Source organism: Pan troglodytes, chromosome 1 (genome assembly GCF_028858775.2).
Source record: "Pan troglodytes isolate AG18354 chromosome 1, NHGRI_mPanTro3-v2.0_pri, whole genome shotgun sequence".
Classification (NCBI taxonomy): Eukaryota; Metazoa; Chordata; class Mammalia; order Primates; family Hominidae; genus Pan; species Pan troglodytes.
In genome coordinates, this window is record NC_072398.2 from 95486383 (window position 1) to 95506328 (window position 19946).

The window sequence follows — 19946 nt, forward strand, 5'->3', positions numbered from 1 at the left end:
AGCCCCTTCCCCTCCCGGTGCCCGCAGTGGAGCCAGGCTGCCTCGGAAGGATCTGACCGGCAATTTCCTAGAATTGTGCTTCTGGAGCTCCTCAGTCGTCCACTCCCTGCCCCTCTTCCCCACCTCATTTAAGGCTCCTCTCTCCAGAGCCCAAGTCCCCGTAGCTGTCCCAGCTCCACCGTGATCTAACTTCCTAGGCCTCACAGCTCTCTTTATCATAGCCAGTCTCTTCAGGGGCTGTCTTCTCCCCTTGTGGGGAGGAACTGGGGCATGGGAGGCTACAGGGCCACCAGGGCCCATCAGGAAGTTCAGTAGCTGTGGTTGACAGGACAACCACTCTTGGTTAGGTCTTCCCAGTGCTGTTCATCCCCGGCTTGGCTGGTGAGAGGACTGGACCATGTCTGCTCCCTCTCCCAATAAATTGAGCCTGACTGGTGCCAAAAAGGGTGGGCGGGAAGCACAAAACAAGAGTCACTGGACAGGAGGGGAGCAATTTATCCTTTCTTTATCCCAAACTGCCAGCCGTGTACCAGGGAGCAGTGCCACGCCAGACCTCCAAGCTCCCAGTGGCCACCCTACGTCCAGGTCCTACAGGGTGGACTCCAGGAAGAGGCCTGGGAGGTCAGGGGAGAGGCCTGCCTGCACTTGATGGATGGTCCTGAAGAAATGTCTGGCACTTTCCTCCCCCATGAGGGCGGTGGAGCTGCAGCCACCTCTCCCCCGCATTCCTGCCTGCCTGCCTGCCTGCCTACCTGGGAAGGAGGGGTGAGGGGTGGGTCCAGCAGGGAAACCAGGGCTCCTGGCCCAGCTGAGAGGCATTTTGCAAACTATGACTCAACATTTGTCTACACTGACATGGGGAATGGAGGAGCAGGTGGACAATCCCCAAATTTCACCTGGGTTGAAAGGCATCCATATGTTCCCACCCGACCCCCACTTCCTCCCCAGCTCCCAGGCCTCTCCATTCAGTCCATACTAATTATCTGATTCCTACTGTATGCCAGCCATTGAGTAACATAACAGTTCTCAAGGTGTGGTCCGCAAATCCTGGGAGTCCCAAATATTTTTTCAGGGCATAGATGAGGTCAAACGATTTTCATAATAATTCTAATACGTTATTTGCCTTTTTGACAGAGTTGACACATTGCATCGAAGTGCAAAAGCAATGGGGGTAAAACTGCTGTGGCTTTACATAAATCAAGGCAGTGGCACCCAATTAGTATTGCATGCATTCTTCACCACTGCACAATGAAAAGGCTGGTTTCACATAAGAATGTTCTTGATAAAGCAGTCAACAATTATTAACATGTAATAGGCTTATTATTGTTATCTTACATGAGTTAATAAATAAGGATTTGTGGCTGGGTGCGGTGGCTCACGCCTGTAATCCCAGCACTTTGGGAGGCTGAGATGGGCGGATCACGAGGTCAGGAGATCGAGACCATCCTAGCTAACATGGTGAAACCCCGTCTCAACCAAAAATACAAAAAAATTAGCCAGGCACGGTGGCGGGCGCCTGTAGTCCCAGCTACTCGGGAGGCTGAGGCAGGAGAATGGGGTGAACCCAGGAGGCGGAGCTTGCAGTGAGCCGAGATCGTGCCTCTGCTCTCCAGCCTGGGTGACAGAGCAAGACTCTGTCTCAAAAAAAAAAAATAAATAAAAATTAAAAAATAAATAAATAAGGATTTGTTTTAATATCTACTATGGTAAATATCAATAGATATCCACATAAACAAAAGCTCTTTAGGTCCCTGATACTTTTTTGTGTGTGTGATTGAGTTTCGCTCTTGTTGCCCAGACTGGAGTGCAATGGCACAATCTCGGCTCACTGCAACTTCTGCCTCTCGGGTTCAAGCAATTCTCCTGCCTCAGCCTCCTGAGTAGCTGGGATTACAGGCACCCACCACCACGCCCAGCTAATTATTGTACTTTTTTTTTTTTTTGAGATGGAGTTTCACTCTTGTTGCCCAGGCTGGAGTGCAATGGCGTGATCTCGGCTCACCGCAACCTCTGCCTCCCAGGTTCAAGTGATTCTCCTGCCTCAGCCTCCCTAGTAGCTAGGATTACAGGCATGTACCACCACACCTGGCTAATTTTGTATTTTTAGTAGAGATGGGGTTTCTCCATGTTGGTCAGGCTGGTCTCGAACTCCTGACCTCAGGTGATCCACCCGCCTCAGCCTCCCAAAGTGCTGGGATTACAGACATGAGCCACCGTGCCTGGCTAATTATTGTATTTTTAGTAGAGATGGGGTTTCACCATGTAGGCCACGCTGATCTCAAACTCCTGACCTTGTGATCCACCCACCTTGGCCTCCCAAGCTGCTGGGATTACAGGGTTGAGCCACTATACCTAGCCTTTTTTTTTTTTTTAAGATAGTCTCGCTCTGTGGCCCAGGCTGGAGTGCAGTGGTGAGATCTTGGCTCACTGAAGCCCCCACCTCCTGGGTTCAAGCAATTCTCCTGCCTCAGTCACCTGAGTACCTGGGATTACAGGCATGCATCGCTATGCCCGGCTAATTCTGTTTTTTTTTTTTTTTTTTTTTTAGACAGAGTCTCGCTTTGTTGCCCAGGCTGGAGTACAGTGGTGCAATCTCAGCTCACCACAACCTCTGCCTCCCAGGTTCAAGTGATTCTCCTCCCTCAGCCTCCTGAGTAGCTGGGACTACAGGCATGTGCCACCATATCTGGCTAATTTTTCTATTTTTAGTAAAGACGGGGTTTCCCTATATTGGCCAGGATGGTCTCGAACTCCTGACCTCATGATCCACCTGCCTCAGCCTCTCAAAGTGCTGGGATTACAGGTGTGAGCCACCGCGTCTGGCAACTAATTTTGTATTTTTAGTAGAGACTGGGTTTCTCCATGTTGGTCAGGCTGGTCTCAAACTCCTCATCTCATGTGATTCGCCCACCTCAGCCTCCCAAAGTACTGAGATTACAGGAGTGTGCCTGGTTTTTTTTTTTGGTTGTTTTTTTTTTGAGACAGAGTCTCCCTCTGTTGCCCAGGCTGGAGTGCAGTGGCGCCATCTCGGCTCACTGCAACCTCCGCCTCCTGGGTTCAAGAGATTCTCGGCCGGGTGTGGTGGTTTACGCCTGTAATCCCAGCACTTTGGGAGGCCGAGGCGGGCGGATCATGAGGTTGGGAGATCGAGACCATCCTGGCTAACATGGTGAAACCCCGTCTCTACTAAAAATACAAAAAATTAGCCGGGCGAGGTGGCGGGCGCCTGTCCCAGCTACTCGGGAGGCTGAGGCAGGAGAATGGGGTGAACCTGGGAGGCAGAGCTTGCAGTGAGCCGAGATGGCACCACTGCACTCCAGCCTGGGTGAAGGATTGAGACTCCGTCTCAAAAAAAAAAAAAAAAAGAGATTCTCCTGCCTCAGTCTCCTGAGTAGCTGGGATTACAGGCGCATGCCACCATACCCAGCTAATTTTTGTATTTTTAGTAGAGACTGGGTTTCACCATGTTGGCCAGGCTGGTTTTGAACTCTTGACCTCAGGTGATCCATCCACCTCAGCCTCCCAAAGTGCTGGGATTACAGGCATGAGCCCCTGTGCCCGGCCAATAATAATAATTCTTAAGGATGTAAATGGGTCCTTAAACCAGTTTCAGCACTGCTGGGCAATTCATAGGCTGTTACTACTCTCAGAGCCTGCATTCCCAGCTTAAGAATCGAGAGTCTTTTTTTTTTACTTCTCCTTCTAGACCCTTGTAGAACAAGAAGTGAGTCTTATTTGAAGTAGAGAGTGGAGAACTGACTGTTTTCTGGCAACCCTCTCTCCCTCAAGAAGAGACACTGTCACTGGAATAAAGATTTTAATTGTCTTTGCTCATGGTAGAAGCAAGGCATACAGGCCCCCAACCCTTCTGCGCCACCCCTCTTCTCCCCTGTGCACTGTGTCTACTGCTGGGTGGAGGGGGTCGGGGGAGCAGGTATTGTGGGCCAGGCCCAGATGTGGGCTCCCCTGCCCTCTCTTCACCTAGTCTCTTTTCATGTTCCCCTTCAGGTGACTCTTTCTCCTCCCAGTAAGTCACAGGGTAGCAAGGCTGAGGGAGGAGAGCATGGGGAGGGGAGGGGATCAGGAATCCACAGCCCAGCCCGGCCTGAGTCCAGGTGGAGAGCAGGTGCGTGTGCCTGTGTGAGTGTCCCTGTGCATGGCCGTGGGCTTGGCTCAGCCTGTAAGCTCTGAGATCCCCCCATGCCAGTCCCCTCTCAGAGGTCCTATCTAGTGTCTTCACTGGGGTCAGCACACCTGAGCTATTCAAACTACTTCCATCCTTTGGCGATGGGGCTGCTGTGGGTGAGGCTGAGGCCTGGCACCTCTGTTGCTTCTGGCACAGGGTAGGGAGGTGTGGAGGGATAGGAGAGGAGGCAGGTCAGCCTCGGGTGCTACTCCCCCGCTCCCCAAGGAGCCAGTAGGTCCGAACCTTGCCTTTGCCCTGGAGGGAAAAAAGAGGATGGGCTGGGGAGTGGCACATGCCCTTTCCCCAGTCAGATGAGAGCCTTAGGGATGGGAGTGGCATTGGCTGCTTGAGAAGGGTAACTCCCTCTAGGACCCCAAAAGGTGGGGAGGGCAGAGGCTTCTCCCTCTACCTTCATTTCTACATCCCCTCGAAGCTCCAGCTCGAAACCACCAAACTCCTCCAGGACAGCCTTGGTCTCAGAAGACAAGTGGATCTTCAGGGCTGGGTAGGACAGGGGAGAAGGGAAGGTGAGCAATGTGAGAGAGGAGAGCAGGAAAGTAGAGGCAAAAGAGACCAGGGACTGTGGGGGTGGACAGGTGGACAGGTACCCTCTCTCCCTCTTTTGGGCCAGGAAGCCCTCTAGCTCAGAGGGGCCCCACCCCCTGAATGTAGTGTGTGACCACATTAGCCTCTCATTTAGAACTCTGGAGCTGTGTAATCCAATACAGTAGCCACTAATCACATGTGCCTGTTTCAACTTAAATTAATTTAAACTAAATACAGTTAAAAATTCAGGCTGAGTGCTGTGGCTCACACCTGTAATCCCAGCACTTTGGGAGGCTGAGGCAGGAGGATCACTTGAGGCCAGGAGTTCGAGACCATCCTGGCCAATATGGGGAAACCCCGTCTCTACTAAAAATACAAAAATTAGCTGTGTGTGGTGGCACTCACCTGTAATTCCAGCTACTTGGGAGGCTGAGGCAGGAGAATTGCTTGAACCTGGGAGGCGGAGGTTGCAGTGAGCCGAGATTGCACCACTGCACTCCATCCAGGCTGGGCGACAGAGCGAGACTCTGTCTCCAAAAAAAAAAAAAAAAAAAAAATCAGGGCCTCAGTTGCACCCGTCACATTTCCAGTGATAAGTAGTCATATGTGCCTAGAGGCTACTGTATTGGACAGCACAGAATACAGAACATTTTCATGACTATGGAACATCCTGTTGGACAGCACTCTCTGGAGTGTCACCCGGCTCTACACAGCATGGTGGTTAGGAGCTGGCACTTTGGATCCTGCACTGCCTCAGTATGAACCTCAGCTTGGATACTTGCTTAGGTATGTAAAATAAATTCTCTCTGCTTCATTTTCCTAATCTGTAAAATGCTGATAGTGTCAGTACCCATCTCAAAACCTTGTTGTGAGGATTAAATTTAACATCCATAAAGTATTCAAACAGAATGTGCTACCTAGGAAGCACTATGTAAATTGTTGCTTTCATGATTTCATGCTATACCCTCATTTTGTGGCCGAGGAACTGAGGCCCAGGGTGATCTGCCCAAGTGGCTGAGGAGGTCAGTGATGGAGTGGGGCCCAATATTGCCACACCCTCTCTTTGACCACTGTCTGAACTCATGTCCCTACTTCTGGGGTTTGCATCAGTCACAGTGGCCTTGTTGTGTTTAACAGTTTCTTTCTTTTCTTTCTTTCTCTCTTTTTTTTTTGAGACAGAGTCTCGCTCTGTTGCCCAGGGGTGCAATCTCGGCTCACTGCAACATCCACCTCCTGGGTTCAAGTGATTTTCATGTCTCAGCCTCCTGAGTAGCTGGGATTACGGGCACGTGCCACCACGCCCAGCTAATTTTTTGTATTTTTAGTAGAGACAGGAGGTTCACCATGTTGGCCAGGCTAGTCTCCAACTCCTGGCCTCAAGTGATCTGCCCACCTCGGCCTCCCAAAGTGCTGGGATTACAAGCACCCCCAGCACCCAGAATGTTGAACAATTTCTGGGAATGTGCTCCTTGAGGACTGGACCCTCAACAAGGGGCTGTACTCTGACAGCCCCCAAAATAGTGCCCAGGTTATATCTGCCCATCTAGATCCCTCTGGGCTCCCAGGACTGGCTCCCAAGCAGCCTTTCTTTCACCATAAGGTTTAGATGGGGTCCACATGAATTTCTCAGCTAACTCTGGATCTGGGCCATGTTACTATCCCAGGGCCTGGCACTCAGTAGTCACTCAATAAATGTTTACTGCATTGAATTGTGTCGAATACAGCAGAAGGATAGAAGATAAGCAGGAGGCAAGAGCAAGGGGCGGGTAGGAGCAAGAATTTATTAGGTGCCTGCTGGGTACCAGGGTTCGTGCTAGGCTTCTTGCAATCCTGAGATAGACATCATTTTACAGATAATCTGCTAAGGCTCGGAAAAGTTAAATGACAATTATGTGGTAGACATTTTTAATGGGTTTCTCACATAATTCCTGTGAGGTAGATTTTTTCCCTCTTTTTACAGATGAGGAAAACCATGGCTCAGAGAGGTATAGCAAACTGACACACAGCCAGCTGTGGAGCTGAGATTCACAGCCTCACTTATGCTGGCTCTGAAGCCATCTTTACCACATCAAAGGTGGAGCAGAGGGTCTTTTTTTTTTTTTTTTTGAGACAGAGTTTAACTCTTATTGCCCAAGCTGGGGTGCATGGTGTAATCTTGGCTCACCGCAACCTCTGCCTCCCGGGTTCAAGCAATTCTCCTGCCTCAGCCTCCCGAGTAGCTGGGATTACAGGAGCCTGCCATCACACCTGGCTAATTTTGTATTTTTAGTAGAGACGGGATTTCATCATGTTGGTCAGGCTGGTCTCGAACCCCCGACCTCAGGTGATCCGCCTGCCTCAGCTTCCCAAAGTGCCGGGATTACAGGTGTGAGTCACCATGCCCGGCCCACAGAGGGTCTTAAAATCGGATTCCTGCTGGGAACTCTCCAGCACTGGCCCGGAAATACTTTTACATCGTTTAACAAGAGGGGCAGCAGGAACCTGAGTCTCTGGTTACAGTCAAGTTGATGAGCCCAGGTTGAACTATTAATATTATGAGAAGGGGAACTTGGGAGGCGAAAGGGCTAGGAGCTGAAACGGGCTGTGCAGGCACAGGCTGCCCCAGCATGGCATTTCCCTCAGCCACCCTGCCCTCCCCATTCCCTCTAGGAGGGGGCGCTGTACCTTCCCCATTAGACTCCATTCTTGAGGCTGTGTTGACTGTATCCCCAAAGAGACAGTAACGGGGCATCTTCAGTCCCACCACTCCAGCACACACAGGTCCTGGGAGGAGCAAGGGAAGGAGCAGAGCCCATCAGCGAGTGAGGGAGGGAGGGGTGTTAAGGGAGGTAGGTGGACAATCCAAGAGAGGCAGGAGGCAGGATCTGAGGTCCCAACTCTGTGTGTGTGTGTGTGTGTGTGTGTGTGTGTGTGTGTGTGTGAGAGAGAGAGAGAGAGAGAGAGAGAGAGAGGGAGAGAGATGAAAGGGCGAGGGGCTGGGCCAGGGGACAAGTTTCCCTTGCGAAGCCTTGGCCTCTGGATACCCGCCTGCACCTTCAGTGGCCTTACCTGTGTGGATGCCAATGCGCAAGCGCAGCTGCTCCTGGGGCCGGTGGCGGATTCGGAAGGAGCGCACAGCATCCAGCAGTGCCAGGGCCATGCGGGCTACCTCGCAGGCGTGTAGCCGCCCGTTCCGCACAGGGAGCCCCGACACCACCATGTAGGCATCGCCAATTGTCTCCACCTGTGGGAGTGGCGAGGGGGTGCAGGACTTGACGGCTGCAACTGTGCGGCCAGCCACACCGTCACACCGGGTGCAGCGTCTGTCATTCTGTACCCTCATCTGTCTTTGCTCATCCCCCATCCCACATGGGTTCTCTGCCTGTTCCTGGGTCTCCCTGTGTCACTGTCTCTGCCCGTGTCCCCGATCTCCTCTCTTAAGACTCCACATCATTCTGCCTACCCCTCATCTTTTTCTGACCTTGTCCATGTCTGTCTGTCCCTTCCCATCCCCACTCCCACCCTCACCTTGTACACATCAAAGTTGTCTATGACAGCATCAAAGCAAGTGTACAGGTCATTGAGCAGGGTCACCACCTGGAAGGGAAGAGAAGCTAAGAGAGACAGGAAGTAGGGGCCCCCACCTGGGGTCAGGTGGGTAAAGCAGAACCAGAAGGCAGGTCTGGTGGGATCCAGATGCTGAGCTTGCCTGGCACCTGTGGCTGAACCCTGGCCTACCTGCATGGGTGTGCTCTCCGCCGACAGCGCTGTGAAACCCACAATGTCACTGAAGTAGATGGTAACGCTGTCAAAGGCTTCGGCCTGCACGGTCTCCCCACGCTTCAGCTGCTCAGCCACTGAGCTAAGGGGTCAGGGCAGGTGCAGGATCAGAGTAGGGGGTCGGGACAGGGGCTTTGTGTTGTGGGGGGTCCCCAGACTCAGGCACTCACTGAGGCAGGATCTGGTAGAGCAGGGCCTCGGCCTTGCGCTTCTCCTCCAGGTATGCCTGGGTCCGCTCCTCCACCAGTTCCTCCAGATTGTTCGCGTACTGCTCCATGCGGGACAGCAGGTTGTCCAGGATGTTGCTGCTGTTCTCCCTGGGGGCAGAGGGTGGCGGTGGGGGTGGTGAGAGAGGAGCAGCACAGCCTACCGTGAGGGCCCGCCCCTAGACACTTCCCCCTCCAGGCTGCAGTGAGGTCTCTAGAGACGCTCAGGGTTGAGGGCATAGCAGGATACCGGGGAGCAGGGGAAAACAGAAGGAAGAAAGTTCAATTCCTTTCTGAGACCCCAAGGTCAAGTATGAAGCTTCAGACATATGGACATTTTGTTCATCTTTGTTGAACCCAGTGAGTTAGAAGGAGGTAAAGGAGGTGGAGAATGACAAGGGTCAATTGCGGACAAAGTGATGTCCACAGAAGGGTGTGTCTGGAGGAACTGGGCCTGGTGGGCACGCTGGGGAAGGGAAATCAAGGGGTGGGGCAGGAGCTCCCGTGGAGGGCCAAGAGCCTACAGGGCAGGAGGCGGGAGGCCCATCTACCCTACACACTGCTGAGAAGTCTAGAGGCCAGCAAGGCGAGTGGGCAGGAAGGGTGTGGGGTGTCGATGGTGGAGGGAAGGGGCATGAATGGCAGGGGACTGTGGGGACAGCTGAGTCATGCTGTACTTGCGAAGAGGGTCGTGAGGCTGTGCTGGGCTGGAGCTGACTATGTACAGGGAGGAGGTGAGTGGTCTCCCTCTGCCACTGCTGGGATAAGCCGGAGCCAGAAGCATTAGGTAAATGGTGGCTGTGGAGGAAGGGCCTGGGGGATCCATGACAAACACCAGGGACCTGTTAAACTTGCGCAACGTCAGGCGGATCTGCTGGAATGGTGGCCTCTCCTGTGGGTCCTCAGCCCAGCACCGCTGCATCAGCAGCCCCAACTCCTCCAGGTGACTCTGCAGGGCCAGGGAGGGCCGGAAGGGGGGCTGCTCACCCCGAGTCACCCGCTCGATGATCTCTGTATTGGGGGGTAGAGGAGCTGAGGGGTGGGGCTGGCCAAGGGCCTAGAGAGAGACTGGGGCAACCAGCTGAGATGGCAGGGGAAGTCCAAGACCAAGGCATGGGGGCGGGGGACTGGTCACTGGCAGCAATGGGTCAAAGGGTGGTGACTGAACCCCATTACAGAAGGAAGGTGTGGTGGTGCTGCCAGGGGACCCTCTCCCTGGGGCTGGGGTTCGTTGAGACTGTGGCTGGGTTTAAGGAAGGCGTGTTCCTCTCACCTTTGGGGCTCAGGTCCAAACCTTCCACGTGGAAGACCCCACTCCTCAAGGCAATCTCCTGAAGGATGATCCCAAAGCTGTATACGTCACCAGCCTGGGAGCCCCGCACAGGGGGTGAAGCCATTCGCAGGAGCTCAGGGGCTGTCCACAGCTTTTCTGTGGGTCAGAGGTCGGTAGTCACCGAGTGAGGGAGCCCAAAGCTAAGGGGTGAGGGGGAAACAAGGGTGTGGCCGAAACTGATCTGGATGCATCACAGAGTGTTAGAGCTAGAGGAGGCCTTAGAAACCACTCCGTCTGGCCTTCCCTTTTTCATGGGTGAATGAATTGAGGCTGGAGTCAGGACAAGCATGCCCAAGCCCATCAGAGGCCTTGCATCAGTCTCCCTACTGGGTGGTGCTGGGGGCAGGTGTTAGGTTCAAGAGTCAAGGCTCACTGGCATAAACGGTGTGTCCTTGCTCTGGGTCCAGGTCCCTGAAGCTCTCCAGCCCATAGTCGGTGATCTTGAGCACAAAGCGCCCATCTACCACGCAGTTGGATGACTTGAGGTTCCCATGGGAACAGATAGCCCCATTGTGTAGAAACAGCATGCCCTGGAAATGTGAGTGTGCAGAGGTATTGGCCAGGAGTGGGACCTACACCCATGGCCAGGAGAAGCATGCCTGGCCCCTCCCCTACACATCCAATAGGTGCTTAGGGGCATACCTTGACGATGTCATTGGTGAGTGAGTACCGGAACATCCAGTCTAGGGTGATGCTCTCATTCTCCAGAATGTCCTGCTGGGGCAATAAGAGTCAGACCAATCCCCTGCAGATCCCCCTGGGAGTTGGAGGAGGGTGCAGGGTCCTACTGATGTGAACTGGTAGAACAGGACAAAACTTTGGATTGACTCTAGTGCCACTGCCCTTCCCCAACTCCCATTTTTACAGATGGGGCCAGAAAGGTCAGAAAGAGGGCGAGGCATGCCTAGGGTCTTATGGCCAGTCAGGGGCAGAGCCAGGGCTAGAACCCAGGTTTCTTGACACCCCTTGTCCCCCTCACCTGCAGGCTCCCACGGGGACAGTACTCTGTGAGGATGCAGATATTGGGGGGGTCGGTGCAGGCTCCCACAAACCTGGTCAGGTGTTCATTCTGCACATCCCGCATCTGCAAGTGGGACCAGCATCAGGAGCTTGACAGAGACCTCGCTCCTCACCAAGCTGCTCACTAGCTTCAGGGACCCTCACTCTTCTTAACTCCTTATTCACTTTCTGCAACCATCACTAAGATCTTCCCTGGTGATTCCCACCCATGTCCTTTAGCCCACCCTCCCCAGAATCTGCTCCTACTCCCTCTGCCTCCTAAGCCCTCTCTCCCCCAGGGACATCACATATGGCCCCTCAAGATTCCTCCAGGTTATCTCCAGCGGTCTCTTCTCCTAGCTTAGGATACCCCCACTCCCACCCACAAGATGAAGGTCCATCCCAGGGCTCCAGTCCCTGCCCCTTTCTTGGGGTACCCTGAGGTCCCTCCATAACTAGTTCTGTTGGCCAGTCTCCCTTGCATCCCCGAGGGCCCCTTCTCCATGCCACTGCCTCACTCCCCACATTACATGCTTCAGTTCAAACAGGACTTTTCGTGTCAGCTCAATGCGTTTACGGTTCACACGTTTCACAGCCACGAGGTTGCCCTGGGCATGGAATGGAGACTGTCACTGTGAAGAGCATGGTCCCATGTCCTGGGAATTCCAGCTGCTCCCGACAGCCCATCCCTGCCCTCAGGACCCTCACTTGTTCCCAATAGCCCACCCCCAGGGCCCCCATCTGCTGCTCCCCACCAGCTTACTCCTTCCCTTAGAACCCCCCACCAGTCCTCCATCAGAGTACACTCCTGCCCCAGTCCCAAGGCCCAGTGATCTTTCCCCAGGCCCACCTTATAATATGCTGTCTTGGCAAAGACTTGGAACTGGCCCTCTGTGGTTAGCAGGGAGCCGTAATTGGAGCCTCTCTGAAAGGAGGGAGAGCAGGAGGAATGGTCAGCCGGTGGGCCCAGTCTGCATCCTGATTGCTTGTGCTCTGGTCTTTATTTCCCTGCCTTATCCTGCCTTATCTTTGTGTCGCCCTTCCTTTTTGTTGTTGGGTTTTTTTTTGAGATGTAGTATCATTGTGTCATCCAGGCTGGAGTGCAGCGGTGCTATCCTAGGTCACTGCCGCCTCAGACTCCTGGGCTCAGATGATCCTTTCACCTCAGCCTCCAGAGTAGCTGGGACTACAGGTATGCGCCACCATGCCCTGCTAATCTTTGTATTCTTTGTAGAGACGATGTCTTGCTCTGTTGCCCAGGCTGGTCTTGAACTCCCAGGCACAAGCAATCCTCCTGCCTCGGTCTCCCAAAGTGCTGGGATTGCAGATGTGAGCCACTGTGCCTGGCCCACCCTGCTTTATGTTCCACATCATAAAATTTCCTCCTCATTTACTTTTTTTTTTTTAAAGTGTTTTCACAGGTACTATCTCCTCTGACCTTTAAAAGAGCCCTGTGAGGGAGGCTCTGCTGCTGTAATCATCATCTGAGACAGTCTCGGAGAGGGACTATGAGTCGCTCAAGGTCACACAGCAAGTGAAAGCAGAGCTGGGACTAGAATCCCGCTCCCTTCCCTATCCCTCAGGCACTGCCCCTTGTACCCACCTCTCCTTTATTGCCCCCCAACACAAACACCAGCGTTCTTACCCCGCTCAGGGTCAGCCGGCTGCCTGCACTCCGCAGGTGCCTCTCAAGGCTACTGGGCTCAACGTCCTCCCAGCGCACCCGCCACAGCTCCGAGGCCAGTTCCTTCTCCAGCTGCATCTTCCTGGGATACGAAGGCTGCATCTGAGCCTGTGGCTGAGCCGCTGACCCAGGGCAGGGTGCTCAGCAGCCCCTCCTCAGAGCCATGGGACCACACCATGCACTCAGAGATGGAGGGGGAATTCTATCCTCTGGACTGAGAATCAGGATGGCTGGGGGAAATTCTGCCTTACTGGGGACCTTGGGGGAATCACCTCAATATCCTTACTTGGGAATGAGGCCGCAATATCTATTTCATTCTTAACTATTATAAGAATGAAAAGAAATAGTGTACATGAGGCCAGGCACAGTGGCTCATGCCTGTAATCCCAGCACTTTGGGAGGCCAAGGCGGGTGGATCATGAGGTCAAGAGATCGAGACCATCCTGGCCAACATGGTGAAACCCTGTCTCTACTAAAAATACAAAAATTAGCTGAGCGTGGTGGCATGTGCCTGTAGTCCCAGCTACATGGGAGGCTGAGGCAGGAGAATTGCCTGAAACTGGGAGGCGGAGGTTGCAGTGAGCCGAGATCATGCCACTGCACTCCAGTCTGGCAACAGAGCGAGACTCCGTCTCAAAAAAAAAAAAAAAAAAAAAAAAGAAAGAAAGAAATAGTGTACGTGGAAGTGCCTGGCACACATTATATGCTCAACCAGCAGTGATTTTTCTCCCCTCCCTCCTTGCTTTTGTATATCATTAACTCCTCCTGTACTTCATTTTAGCCTCCACTGGACGGCAGGAACAAGGCTCATTCAGCTCCCTTCTCCATTCTAGGTTGGGCACCTGGCACACACCAGGGCTCACCCTCCTCAACTAACATGGGCATGATTGCAAAGGTTCAGAAAGTTGCTTCCTATCTGGCCTGCAAGAGTAGCAAGGAAAACCAGTCCACGCCCCTGTGATGTCACCCATCAACTTCTCTGCTTCTTGGATCTTTCTGACTCTCCTTGGCCATTCCCATCCTTGTCTCCTCCCCTCGCCCTGCCATTCCCTTCTCTTTCTTTCTCCTCTGGCTTTTAAGCCTCCTTTCTTCCTCATCTCCCTTGGTTTTCCCCTGCTGCCCCTTCACCCCTGCCCTCTTCCCTCTGGGTCCCCACCACCTCCTCTGCTATTGGTTCTCTGGGTCCCCCAGCCTCACTCAACCCCCCACATCACAGCTCACCTGTATATGAAGAAGGAGACAATCAGAATGCCGAGCAAGGAGAGGCTGCCCACCAAAGCCAGCACCTCCAGGGTGGAAAGGTGATCTGCAGGAGAGAGTCCATATTGCAGCAAGACAGATTTGGGTTAGACAGCAGGAGGAAGAACTTTCTAATAGTCCATCAGTGAACTGGGATGATGGATGAAGGGAAGAAAAAGGCAGGAGTCATTCTCCAGAAAGCCCTCAGCATGGGACAGGAGCACCTACTCGACTGTGCTTAGGGGAAGGATGCAGCATCTCTGGGATGGAGGCCTGGAAGGCAAGGGGCAGTCACCTTGGTTGCATGCTGGGTCTTCGTTGTCAAAGCCACATTTGGGGATGTCAGGAGGAGGGTACCCCAGGGGCCAGTTCAGTTTGCGCCCCGACACAGCCACCAGCTCTTGGGAAGTCCCATTGTAGTTCAGTACAACCTAAGGGAGAGCAGGAGTGGTGGCTAGGCCAGGGCCTGCGGGGAAGGCATGCTGTGAGTGCAGCAGTCTCACCTCCCACCTACCCCAGCTCTGCTTCCAGAGCCTACATATATATCTGGGTTGTCACCTGCTTACCAAGTCCCCACTGCAACTGGACACAGGACCTCATACCACACACATATTACTCAAGTGGAAACACCTGAAAACTATCAAGGGGTTTATAAAGAAAACTCCATTTAGAACCCGATCTCTACACTCAGGGAGTTTATAATCTTGGTTGAAGTACCAACCAAGCATTGATTTTTCTCTACTTATTTTCTTGGTAGAAAACAGGAGAAGGTAATGTTCACCTTAGCCTACATTCGCAGGCCCAGTCCATGTGCCCGTCTTCCAGGAGGCCTTCTCTGGATGACCTGTCCCTTGTGGCCATTGGCCTCAGCGCCTTCCTGTCCTGCTCGCTTGCAGAGCTGTGTAATGTGCATCTTTCACGGCCCTGTCTCTGCTGCGAGGCAGTCCTGCCTGCCTCCCTTTGGAGCTCCCCGAGGGCAGGCTTGTGCTCCCTCCTCAGGCATGGGGCTCCCCAAGTGTGATGCCTGTGAGTCCCTATCATTCTGGTGGCTTCCCCAGACTGGAGCTGGGTCTGTTTTATCCAGGGCTCTTGTAAGTGTCCAGGCATGGTGGAATGGCTACAGGATAAACAGGTGCCCTGGCAGGGCTGTGGGGGAGAAGTAGGAGGGTGAGATGTCATTTGGAATTGGCACTGTCTTCTGGGTGCACAAACTTACCCTGAAGGCACCATTCTCGGGATCCATATCCCAGAGGGAGAAGTCTGTTTCCCGATCGCCACTGCTATCAATTTTCAGGTATCCTGTCACACCTGAGGACATAGGGGAAGATGACTATGTTTGAGAGAATAGAAGTTCAGGGGTGCCCCACTTCATCTCTTCATCCTCTAATCTTTTTTGCCTTGCCTTCCAAACATACATGTGTACAGAATGATAGTAAATGGTAAAACGGCCGGGCACTGTGGCTCATGCTTGTAATCCCAGCACTTTGGGAGGCTGAGGTGGGCAGATCACCCGATGTCAGGAGTTCAAGACCAGCCTGACCAACGTGGTGAAACCCTGTCTCTACTAAAAAAAAATACAAAAAATTAGCCAAGTGTTGGTGGAGGGCACCTGTAATCCCGGCTACTCAGGAGGCTGAGGCAGGAGAATTGCTTGAACCTGGGAGGCGGAGGTTGAAGTGAGCCGAGATTGCGCCACTGCACTCCAGTCTTGGGGACAGAGCGAGACTCCATCTCAAAAAAAAAAAAAAAAAAAAAGAAAAAGAAAAAGAAAAAGAAAGGTAAAAGAACTCAGTGCCCAGCAGGGATGATTGAGATTGGACACTTCGTAGGACTTCTGAGGGATGGGCCTGAAAAAAGCTGTGGAGGAAAAGGCTGGTGTGCATAGGTAACTGCTGCAGGACAATAGGCTTCTCATGGCTTGACACTGGGCACCTGGGATTCATCCCCCAAGGCAGCCCATTCCAGCCACCTCCAGGCCCTGACCTTGAAAGCTTCGGTTCCACATCCGCTGAGTGATGTTCTCCCCATCAGTGACAGTTCCCCCATGTGCCAGAGTCTCCGTCACTGCCTGGATATAGAGCAGGAGCCCGTCGTGGAAGGATGCTGGGATGGTGTTCACCTGTAGGGGCAAACAGAGGTCGGCTGGGGTGGGCATATGAAGGGCATGGAGGTGGGAGCTGTGGGGAAGGGAACAAGAGGCACTGGGATTTTGGAAGAGGATGGGAGAAAATAACACCCCTATATCACAGGGAGATTTTACTATTTAAACGATGCCTTTGGATTAGCATCACTTCCTGAATCCTACTAGGTAGACAGGGCAGGATGTATCGTCTCCATATTACTGATGATGACCTGAGTTTCAGAGGCTGAACTTGCCAGTGTCCTCCTCCATCATCACGAGAAACATGGAACAATGGGAAGGGAGGGAAGGAAGGGGAGAACTGGGAATAGGGAAGGATGGAGGCTGGCAGAGGGTCATGGAGTGGGGGCTGGAGGTCCACGCTGGAGGGTCCCGGGACCCCTTCTTACCAGGCCATCCTCCATGGTGAAGTTGAACTGCTCATAGGCCAGGTGTTTTAACTGCTTCAGGAATTCCAAGTACTCGGGATTATCTGGGTCTTTATATGTAATGATTTTGGCAGCCTGAGAAAGGGGTCAGTGGAGAGCAGAGAGTTGAGAGCTGACTATTCCCTAGTACTGTGGGGCCCCAACAGTTGGGAGCCCACCTCCCAGAGCTGCGTCTCTGCTTAGCTCAAGGTCAAACTGGACCCTATGCCCTGCATGAAGTGATGCCCACTCCAAAGCAGGGGATCCAATGGGATGCCTTCTCCAAGTCCTGCCCAGGCTGTGGGACTTTATCCTCCTCCCGCCTCAAGCCCATTTTCTTATCTTTTTAGCCTGCTGGTGGCGAAGCGCCCCTGGGCAGTCTGCCCTTCATTGCCTAATTCCCAGTGAGCATCACCAACCTCTTTTCTGTTCTGTGAGTTACCAGGAGTGCATAAAGAAACAAACAGACAAAAACCTCTTTTCTGGAATTCTTTCAGACGCTGAGGGACACAGTGCCCAGAAATGATGTGCCACAAGCTGAGACAGCCTGGGCTTCAAACCTAGGTACTCACCTGAAAGGCCTGGCGGGCACTGACATCCTGCCCATCCCCTCTCTCCCAGGGCCTGCGGGGAGCAGGGCCCTGTCCACCTTGCAGGCTTTGCCCAAAGATATCCAGGTGGAAGAAAACGTAGTCCTCCCCACACAAGCCAGCTTCCAGGGCCAGGAGCATGAGGGTTCTGAAGGCATCAGGGGAGCTGCAGATGTAGATAACTGGAGAAAGACGGGGAGTCAGAGAGAGAAGCCTAGGTACTGCGGGAGAGACAGGAGTAGGAAAGCTAGGAACCCAAGGGAGGAAGTTTAGAGATAGGGTGCAGGAGAGACCCAGTGAGAGTTAAGTGGTAACTCCCGGCTCAGCCTAGGCCACAGCAGGAGAAAGACGAAGGGTGGAACGGGCGGGTGCGGGGCGGTGGGCGGGAGGAGGAAGGGGGAGGCGGAAGGGAGGAAGGAACGGGTAGGGAGAGGGGGATAGTGGAGCTGAAGGTGGAGAAGGATGGGGCCAGGAGGGAGAGAGGAGCGAGAGGGAGGGGGAGAAGAGAGGGGATGAGGCGCAATGAGAGGAGAGGATGAAAGAGGGGAGAAGGCTATAGGGAAGAGAGAAAATGTGGGAGGGAAAAAGGGACCGGAACCGAGCTGTGCTAGGGTGGGAGGGAATGAGTGGGGGTCGGGGAGGTGAGAGGATAGAGACGTGGTGGGGGTGGCGGAAGAAGAGAGGGAAATAGAAACTCAGCTGTAGAAAGGGCCGGGGAGCTGAAAGTAGAATGAAGAACGGCGAGGAGAAAGAAGAGTGCCCCCAGACTAGAGAAAAAGTCCCGATGCCTCCGGCAGGTCAGAGGGGAGGCCCTGCGGCTAAGCGGCGGGACGGGGTGTGCCAGCGTCTCACCTCGGCCTTTGCGCGGCATGGTCCGCAGCAGCCTGGTGTAGTGGCTGAGGTCGTCCTCGGCGAACTCCAGGTGGTCCACCGTAATATTGAGGCGGTCGCGGACCCGCATGAACAGCCCCTCCACGAGGAAGAAGCAGTGCTCTTCGTCACCCGGCCGGTAGGCGTAGAGCATGAGCGCTTGGCGCTCCCAGCCCAGCCGTCGGTGCAGCGCCGCCACGAAGTCCCCCAGCTTGGCGTAGCTGGGCCCCGCGCGGGTGGTCAGCGCATACTCGTCCTTGACACCGAAGCCCAGCGCCGGGGCGCCGGCGGTCAGCAGCGGGACCCGCCAGTGCGCGGTGAAGCGCCCCACTGGGGCGGCGGCGTACACGCAGCCGGGGCCCAGGAACACAGCGGGGTTGTGCTCCCACTTGAGGTCCACCGCGGCCAGGGGCGCTGCGGTGTCGGAGCAGACGCCCAGCGCGTTTTCGCTGCTGCCCAGCACCGTGCGGACCGTCCAGCCCGGCAGCAAGTCGGGGCGCGCCTTCACCTGGGCCAGGGCCAGCTCCACGGCGGGTCCCACGCGCGCCCACGACCACGGGTACGAGGTATTGGCCAGCGGCAGTACCACGGCTACCGTCAGGTTGTCCGCGTGGCTGCCCCGGAGCAGCAGCAGCAGCGGCGGCAGCAGCAGGAGCAGGAGCAGGCGCAGGCGGGAGCCAGCGGGGCGCCGGGGCCCCGGCATGGCCTCAGCGGGCACCGCAGCAGGCGAGCGCTCCTACCATGGCCTCCTCGGTCCCCTTGGGCTCAGCGGCCGGTCCCAGGCATCAGGCGCGTCCCTATGGGAAGGAGCAGGAGCGGGACGGGGACGCTCACCCCGGGGCTCGAGGCCCCCTGTAGCTGCGACGGTCTGGGCCGAGAGCGCAAGGGGCGCGACCGAGGGGGGCGCGCAGGGCGCCGCGGAGCAGGTGGGTGCCAGGAGAACGTCGGGCTGGAGAGGACCCGAGTGTGAACAACTGGGAGTGTGCGTGCGTGTTAGAGAGAGAGAGAAAGGGTGCGAGTGAGCGCTTCGTGAAGAAGGATGAGAGAGGGCGCGCGAGGGAGGAAAGAGGAGTGTGTGTTTGTAGCGTGCGTGAGCGCCTGCCCCAGGGAGTGTGCCAGAAGGGGCGTCCGGCCGGCCCAAGTCTCCGGCTATCCGGAGGGAACCGTGGAGGACCCGAGCCAAGCTCCGAACCCTCCCTCTCAGCCGCTTCCCCTCCCAGACTCAGTGACAGAAGAGCCAGTCCAGGATCTTTAACTCCTTCCTCCCCGCCGCCCAGCCCGCGCGCTTCCCCGTGGACCATCTTCCCCGGTCTCGGCCGCCCCACGCCTACCTCTTTGGAGGACAGGACCCTCTGAAGGTGCGCCCTCGCCGGGATGGAAAGGATGGCTGAACGGAGGGTGTGTGTGGAAGCAACCGGGGCCCACTTGCGCCCCACCTTTTCCCTCGCCTCCTACCTGGTCTCCTCGGGGGAAGAGGGAAAGGTGTGCTGGTTTGGGATCCTGGCAGGAAACTGAGTGAGTGCGTGGATGTGTGTGTTTGGGTGTGGGGTGGAAGGTGACGGGTTTCTGGAAAGTCCGTTAAAGTTGAAGGTGAGCCCAGAGTGCTTGTTACCCATTCCTTCTATGATCTCCCTCTCTTTCCCTCCCTGCCACCTTCCAGACTGTGCAGATTAGCTGTGAAAAATGATCTGGTGTCAGGGCGGAATTAAATCTTTAGCGCCCAAATTGTAGGAAGATGGGGAGAGTGGGTGGGTGTCTGGGAGGGAGGAGGTTCACACCTCAGGGACGCCCCAAGAAAATGACTGTTTTGTGTTGAGGGTTGTTAAAATGAAGGCTGTGGGAGATGACCACTGGAGGCGTAAATTGGGGAGTGGGTTTTGGAGCACTTGACAGCTGGGCCCCCGGTGCAGACTGCTGTGGAATCAGTGTGCCCTCTAATGGTCATCGGGGGTTATTGACGGCATTGCAGCGCCAACCTCTCCAACGC

The 19946-nt window shown here is 54.6% G+C and overlaps 1 protein-coding gene across 2 annotated transcripts; it reads right to left on the bottom strand.

Annotated features, from left to right (window-relative positions):
* Positions 1-3800: 3800 nt before the first annotated feature.
* NPR1 (natriuretic peptide receptor 1) lies at positions 3801-19103 on the bottom strand. 2 transcript variants are annotated; one of them, XM_016927544.4, is made up of 22 exons: positions 17942-19103; positions 17072-17271; positions 16482-16595; positions 15936-16071; positions 15169-15260; positions 14248-14383; positions 13935-14019; positions 12675-12795; positions 11880-11954; positions 11560-11637; positions 11010-11114; positions 10673-10744; positions 10404-10560; positions 9971-10126; positions 9540-9708; positions 8662-8808; positions 8450-8573; positions 8240-8308; positions 7781-7955; positions 7397-7495; positions 4596-4687; positions 3801-4441 (listed from the first exon to the last, which is right to left on the bottom strand). In XM_016927544.4, the coding sequence occupies exons 1-22, from the start codon at positions 18660-18662 to the stop codon at positions 4379-4381; spliced, it is 3186 nt and encodes a 1061-aa protein (XP_016783033.1). In that variant the 5' UTR covers positions 18663-19103; the 3' UTR covers positions 3801-4378. The 2 variants fall into 2 exon arrangements, with proteins under 2 accessions (XP_016783033.1, XP_016783037.1); XM_016927548.4 differs by lacking the exon at positions 11560-11637 and having other exon boundaries at positions 17942-19034.
* Between the last annotated feature and the right edge of the window lie 843 nt (positions 19104-19946).